This window comes from Puntigrus tetrazona, chromosome 24 (genome assembly GCF_018831695.1).
Source record: "Puntigrus tetrazona isolate hp1 chromosome 24, ASM1883169v1, whole genome shotgun sequence".
NCBI classification, from domain to species: domain Eukaryota; kingdom Metazoa; phylum Chordata; class Actinopteri; order Cypriniformes; family Cyprinidae; genus Puntigrus; species Puntigrus tetrazona.
In genome coordinates, this window is record NC_056722.1 from 10,863,555 (window position 1) to 10,870,505 (window position 6,951).

General features: G+C 38.2%; 2 protein-coding genes across 3 annotated transcripts in view; both read right to left on the minus strand.

Moving 5' to 3' along the window:
- The window catches only part of dpp6a (dipeptidyl-peptidase 6a), a 343,738-nt gene that overhangs the window by 197,044 nt on the left and 139,743 nt on the right, over positions 1 to 6,951 (minus strand). The window lies entirely within an intron of this gene.
- Positions 27 to 2,144, minus strand: arhgap21a (Rho GTPase activating protein 21a). The gene is made up of 3 exons (XM_043226519.1): positions 2,056 to 2,144; positions 1,150 to 1,228; positions 27 to 806 (listed from the first exon to the last, which is right to left on the minus strand). Exons 1-3 carry the CDS (start codon positions 2,120 to 2,122, stop codon positions 704 to 706), a joined length of 249 nt encoding a protein of 82 aa, XP_043082454.1. The 5' UTR covers positions 2,123 to 2,144; the 3' UTR covers positions 27 to 703.

Below are 6,951 nucleotides of genomic sequence, written 5' to 3' on the forward strand. Positions count from 1 at the left end.
TATATATATGTATCAGTAAAAAATTGTTGAATCTAATAAAAGTTTTTAAATGTTTGTGTGCTGTAATACGACTGCTAGAATCCAAGACTGATGTGGTGTTACATATAGCTTTATCGTCACAGAGAACCATTTCTTGTTAGCTGAGATAACAATGCCATTCCTCCCAAGTCTTAAATTCAGCACTGGATGGACTCATTACTGTCAAGTTAGAAAGTCCCAGAGGGCTCCACAGTGGCGTATGAGTTTATGTGGTTGGCATGTAACAGCCTGAGATTTGGAGTTCTGTTTGGAATGTGCAAAGATACGGAAGTGGCATTACAACCCTAGTTCTGAGAAAAACCTCATTATAGTTGAATTTCAAAATAAGCACACTCACACACACACACACACACACACAGGCGCCATCACGCTCCGCTGGATCACTGAACTCTGGCTGAGAGAGCATCTTCACACAAAAACCGGTGCCATTTATTTTCACTGGTCTGCTCTCCTTCCCACAATTCCTTTTTACTTGAGCAATTTCAGTGCACTTTATCCACTGTTCATTCAGAAACTTTTGACAATGACACACATACCACCGCTCACCTGAACATAATCTACTGCAAAAAAACATTCAAAAACAAGAGGGCACTAGTAACTTGAATTTACTCGAATAACAATTTTAACGGATCAAGCCAATATGAAACGCTAAAGAGGAATCCATTCATTTGACAAGAGTATGACAAGAAAACCCATGAGAATTTAAACCTACCAGCTGTAAAATGTCTTCATCTTTTGGCATCACGCAGAGCTCAAGAGATGTGTCACTGCAAAGAAATGTTTTGAAAGGTAAAATGATGTGATGACTACAGCCACCACAGTGCTTTCTTTTAGAAAATTCAAGAACAAGGAAGGACTGTTAATTCCAACTAAAATTTCGCAATATACAGCATATTCATTAAACTTCCTCAAGGATTAAGTGATTTTTATAGATCAACCCACAAAATGAGGGAAAAGGGAGCAAATGGTTACAGAGCAGCAAGTATTTAGGTCAAAGTTAGTTTAAAATAATTGTAAAAAAAAATCTATGATTATTTACTAGACCAGATCTTTAATCATGAAGCTACACCACCCCTCAGGGGTTAAAACAAGCGCAGGTTGCAACATTACCTGTTCTGAATAAGGGCAATTACTTGAGAATACGTTTTCCCAATGATGCTTTCTCCATTGACTTTAACTATACGATCCCCTGTAGAAAAGAGAAACAGGAAGAGAATCAGATGCTGTAGTTCAGTTATGGAAATACATGTTTTATACAATGTTTTAGGCCTGGAAGCCTTTTTAATGACTGTGGTAAGAATAATTCAAGCTATGGACAGGAACTTATGGAGTAGTAATAACTCCTCAACGCTTCTTTGGGTTCAAAGTGATCACACTTAATTAACACTTCATCTGACAAAGTTCTGCCAGTTAATTTTGGATGTTAGCTGGTGGTTTGACCTCTTGCCTGGTTTACGTCCAACTGTTTAGTAGTGAGGCTTTCATGCCTCAGTGAGCTCAGATTTATGTCTTAAAGGGGCCAACCAGCACGATGTTTGAGGTCTATTTGTGCTATTTTATATTTGCTGGTGTATGCACTTATGCAACAGATGGGCATCTTTGGATGCTGTTTTTTTTATTTTTGGGAAAATAGTTTCAACAAAATCTCACCTGGAGCTCAATGTTTAAACCAGACAAGAGTGCTGATATATACCGGTATTGATGGTTACATTGGTTTTGGTCATTTGGTTTTAAGGATTGGGAACAAAGTTTTCATTTTTGGATAAACTATTTGGTTGAAGCTACAGTATTGCACCTTCAGTCCGTGTGAAATCAAAATTGACTATATTTATTTTGTTAGCATACATTTCTATTTAATATGGAAGTAAAATTAGTAAAATTTGTCTGCAGGAAGTTTATATATGCTGCCGAGTTTCTGCTACAATGTTAGTGTCTTAATACCCTAATTTTTAATAACTGATAACAAATCTAGACATTAAAAACATATCTCCAGATCCATGCATTCTGTGTCTGTACCTGTGCAGAGTCCAGCTCCGTGCGCGGGGCCGCCCTCTTTCACCTGCTTGACAAAGATGGTGTCCATCGGCTCCAGTCTGTTCCGTTGTCTCCCTGATGGCGTGAGACACAGAGCAAGCGTTATTAAAGAGTCTGTTAAAACATCAAAAACATAATAACACAAAATAAGCAGAAAACATCTCATTGTTCCTGCTGTCATACATAAGGAATATTAAAATCAGGCCTTCTCCATTTCTGTTATATTTCCCAATAAAACCGGTATGTCTTACACTACTTTTCAGACTTATATCACACGACGAGACAGCACATGTTAATCTACTGTACTCCAGTCAAGCTCAGTGAATCTTCTGTGGCAATCTCTCATAAACTGAAGTGACTAAAGCATACAATAATATAAGATATGAGCATGCCTACGTGTGAAAGTGTGTGTGTGCATATTTGACTGGGTTAGATCATGCTGACAGCCGCATGCCTGCAGGGATACACTTGAGGGAAAGTATGTGTGATGTCTGAAACATCGTAGAAACAAGTATAACCTTTTATATAATGCATAGAACTGACTGACTATCCACATTGTGACACACTGCACCCAATGTTATATTAAATGCTAATACTGCACGCCATACTGTATCTGAGCTGCTGACTCACAAGCTACTTTTTTTACTAGCAAAAAAAATAATCTTACACTGCAATACACAGAAACTGCACGACAAAGCCTTCGCAAAAAAAGTGCATCATCTCTGGGACAACTGCCACAAGCCACATATTGAATTATCAGATGCTGTAGGCCGATAAGGATTCTGCACGTTTTCATCATTTTCTGTGCTTAAGGACAAACCGGTAGAATTCTCTGGAATGCTTAAACACAGCTGACTAACTTAATTATCTAATAAGCAAACACCCAATGGGCAGGAGACAAATGCCAACGTCTTTGTTTGCTGTTCAAATTCTGTAGAAACCAAATGAATCAAATGATGGCAAATTAGGTGTTGGCCTACATGTAGAGCAGTCCGGGACCAGAAAAATTAAAGCAACGCCAGAACAGAAAGGTGCACTGCAGCTCCAATAAACGCAAAGAATCACTGATATGTCTTACAAATATGCGTGCATTAACGTACAGATATACGGTAGAAGTGCAGTGTTTGAAGATGTGTTACACTGATGTGTGGTGTGAGGCTCCCTCTACAGGGAGATGAGGTCTGGCAGAACATTTTCACCAAGCACTGAATAGAGTAACACCTCAATGACCAAATAGCACAATTATCACAATCTCTTCGCGTGTGCATTTCAAGTACACAAAAGGAAGAGACAAAAAGCAATGTCTGAGTGTCAAGTCACGATTCCATATATTGAAACTCACAGTATTTAACTTAAAATAATAAATACTATACCAAAAAAGCATGTATTTTGGCCTAAAGTCTGATTTTTGAGGTCCCCTACCTAGTGGAAAAAACGTTAAAGTTAAAGTTGAGACTCTGGTTTAAGCTGGTCCTTATTTGGTTTGAGCCGGTCCTTTTGCTGGTTTAAGTTGGTCCTTACCTGGTCATGGACCAGCTTAAGACCAGCAAAGGACCAGCATAAACATAAACAGGGCTATTATGCAGTTTCAAAATTGACCATGCGGTGCGCAACATAGCTCTTAGCAAATGAAAACATCCCGTAAAGCTTTACATTTTTATTCAAGTTATTGGCTCTCAAAAGAAAGTCTGAATCATTGAAACGAGTCACTTTTAAAACAAATCCCAAGCCATTTCACGCTGATGTCAACATGAAAGATTAGCATATTGCTGGTCTGAATGAAAATGCGAATTTATTCTTTGCTGAAATAAATGAAATAGACCAATCTGATCACCATAGAGTTCACCATATAGAGATCACCATAGTTGAGCAAGTTAGGTAAAACAAAAATAAATGCACATTATAAGACAATGAAAGTGTTTTTTGTAAACTATTGTTAATTCTTAATTCACGTTAACTACAGTAGTAAACTGGCTTATGTTAACTAATGAACCCTATTGTAAAGTGTTACTATTATTAACCTAAACTCTGTCCAGTTTTGTTACTTTTGTTACTAATAAAAGTGTGGTAAATTAATATCCTTGCATTTTTTATTAAGTATCATTAAAAATACGTTTTTAAATTATTTAATAAAATAATACATAATCATTACAAAGCATTTCCGGTTTTCGGGCCATTTACATCTAGAATTTTGGTTTGGTTTTGGTTTCGGCCCAGAATTTTCATTTCAGTGCAGTCCTAGTTTTCTGACTTTTTGACAGTTGTCGGGGACTTCCAAAAACAAAATATGAACCTTTCATAACCCCCAATAGGGGCACTTCAATCACTGAATGTGCACTTAGCTTCACATTTATATAAACTGCCAAAGTAGAGAGGTTGTGGTATATGTTATCAACAACATCTTTTCTCAATCAGTTGCCACAATGGGGGACAATATAGTATTATTATTATCGAGAGTAGCCATGATTTATCCAGTACTGAATATTCATCCATATCCTGTAGAGGGCAGTGATTCATATAACCAATCGATGGTTTTACAAAGTAATGGGATACTATCAATACAATGGCTCAGTACCAGACCAGAAGGTTAATATTTTATTCCATTACATTTGAATTGTGGTTCAATCTGATTAGTATCGACATCACGGGGGAAGCTTTTGGATAATATGATATGGCTCATCCTCATCTATTGAATCAGGCTGCCAAGACTGGGGTTTTAACGGCTGTTTTACTAAGAGGTGGAAGTAGCCAAATGCTCCAAAGGATGTCCCACTGATACTATTACAGCAAATCGACTAATGGGTTGCGGGCGTCAATCACAATATCTGTGGCAATAGTAATTTCGAAGACTTCTAAATCAGCAATGCTTCAGAAGACTTAGACTATAGAGAATGAGTCGTACACTGGTCAGCCACAACAATGTTAATGTCATGGAATTCCCCCTTGTGCTGCCAAAACGGCTCTGATCCATTGAGGCATGGAGTTCACCATACCTCAATAAGACCTGTATAAGACCTGTAAACTTTTCCTGTAGTAACTGGCGCTGGGACATTAGCAGCAGATCCTTCAAGTGCTGCAAGTTGTAACATCCCTGTTCTGAAACAGGTTTTGCATTATCTAGTGTCAAAGTAACAAATGAATGCCCGGATCCAAACATTTCCCAGCAAACCACTCTGGTGACCTGCCTTCTTCTCATAATGCATCCTGCTGCCACATCTTACCCAGGAAAATGATGTACAGTGTGTGCACAATCAACATGATCTAAATGAAAACACGATTCAACTGACCAGGCAACCTTTTTCTATTGCTCCATAGGCAGGTTCTAACACTCACATGCCCAATGTAGGCGCTTTTGGTGGTAGACAGCTCCTCTACATCACAGAAGGACCAATTCTGGTACCACAAAGAACCATCAAGTAAAAGGTAATTCAAAGAACCACCTCTTTCTTACCTCTTTATAATTTGAAGAACCATCTTTCGCCAATAGAAAGCTTTTTTTTTAAAGGTTCTTCATGGGACAATTTACACAGAAAAGGTTCTTCTATGGCATTGTGAAGCACCTTTATTATTAAGAGTGTATGCAGCCGCCTATGCAACAAACTCTCATGCGTTGTGTTCTGACACCTTTCCATCATGAGGTTCATCGTCAATATCAAGCTACAGTATCTCTTCTGTGTCGGTCAGTGAGACTCATCTGATACTGGTACCTCTGTAATGATATAATTAGCATTTTTCACTTTACCTGTCAGTGGTTTTAACATCGTGGCTGATTAATGTATCAATGAATGTTACTTTTAATGTGGTTTTATTGTGTTTATTCGCTTTTGCTGTATGAAAGGCACACGGATATTGAGCACAATGAATAATCAGCATGCCCCTTTGTACAGTATTTCAAGAAAATCAACAACACGAAGGAGAATAAATCTGCATTTTCAGAAGAACAATTCATTTGATTGTTGAAGCAACTCTGTAGAGTTGAGAAACTAACGGCTGTAGCTCTAGTCTGGATCTGAATGTGTCCACATGTGTGATGATGTTTCAGACTGGCCGGTGCGCCAAATTCTCCGCTGTCCCTCGGGTGACTCATTCAAACTTGCTTTTCTTCAAAACATCAATAGAGGGCAGAGGAGGGCACACTGAAAAAAACGGCTTTGTGTGGACAGGTTTGTGTAACCCCCCAGCATCTGGGATCTCTTTTATTAGTCTGTGCAAGTGTGTATGTGCTTGTGAATCAAGAACAATGCTTCCACAACAAACGCAAAGCTTTTTACTGGACGCGATTTTGTTTCTCACTAGCTTGCAAACAAAAATCCCCAAAGTTCGTATCTCAGTGTTTGCTTCTCCAGGGCTCTTTCTTCTTTTAGTGTGAGGTATATAAAATAAATGACTGATGTTCTCGGCTTGAACTGCACTCGCCCTCAAAACCCAGCCAGTGTCAACACACTATATGAATTATTGTAAGAAATCAAGGCCCGTTCTGCTGTAGGCAATCTGCAAGTGCTCGCCTCTTACTGTGTGTGAGGCAGTCAGGTATAGAACGCTCTAGGGTTCGTGGGGTGAATGAGTTCACCCCTAAACCAGGTTCTGTGGGAACTTTCTGAACTTCTTGATTCATACTAACAAAGCCTGTTCTACCTTAGCGTCTAAAATTGCCTTCAATCTTCACTCAAATTTGGTGAGTAATAGCCAGATTGTGTTTGAAAACACATAATATGCTTCACACTATCTTTCAAATGTTCGGAATGTTTTTTCTTTAAAAATAAGACTTTAAATAATGTTCACCAAGTCAGCATTTATTTAATAAAAAAACGGTAAAAACTACAATATCGTGAAATATTTATACAATCTATATGAACTGTTCTTTTTTTGTTCTTATAT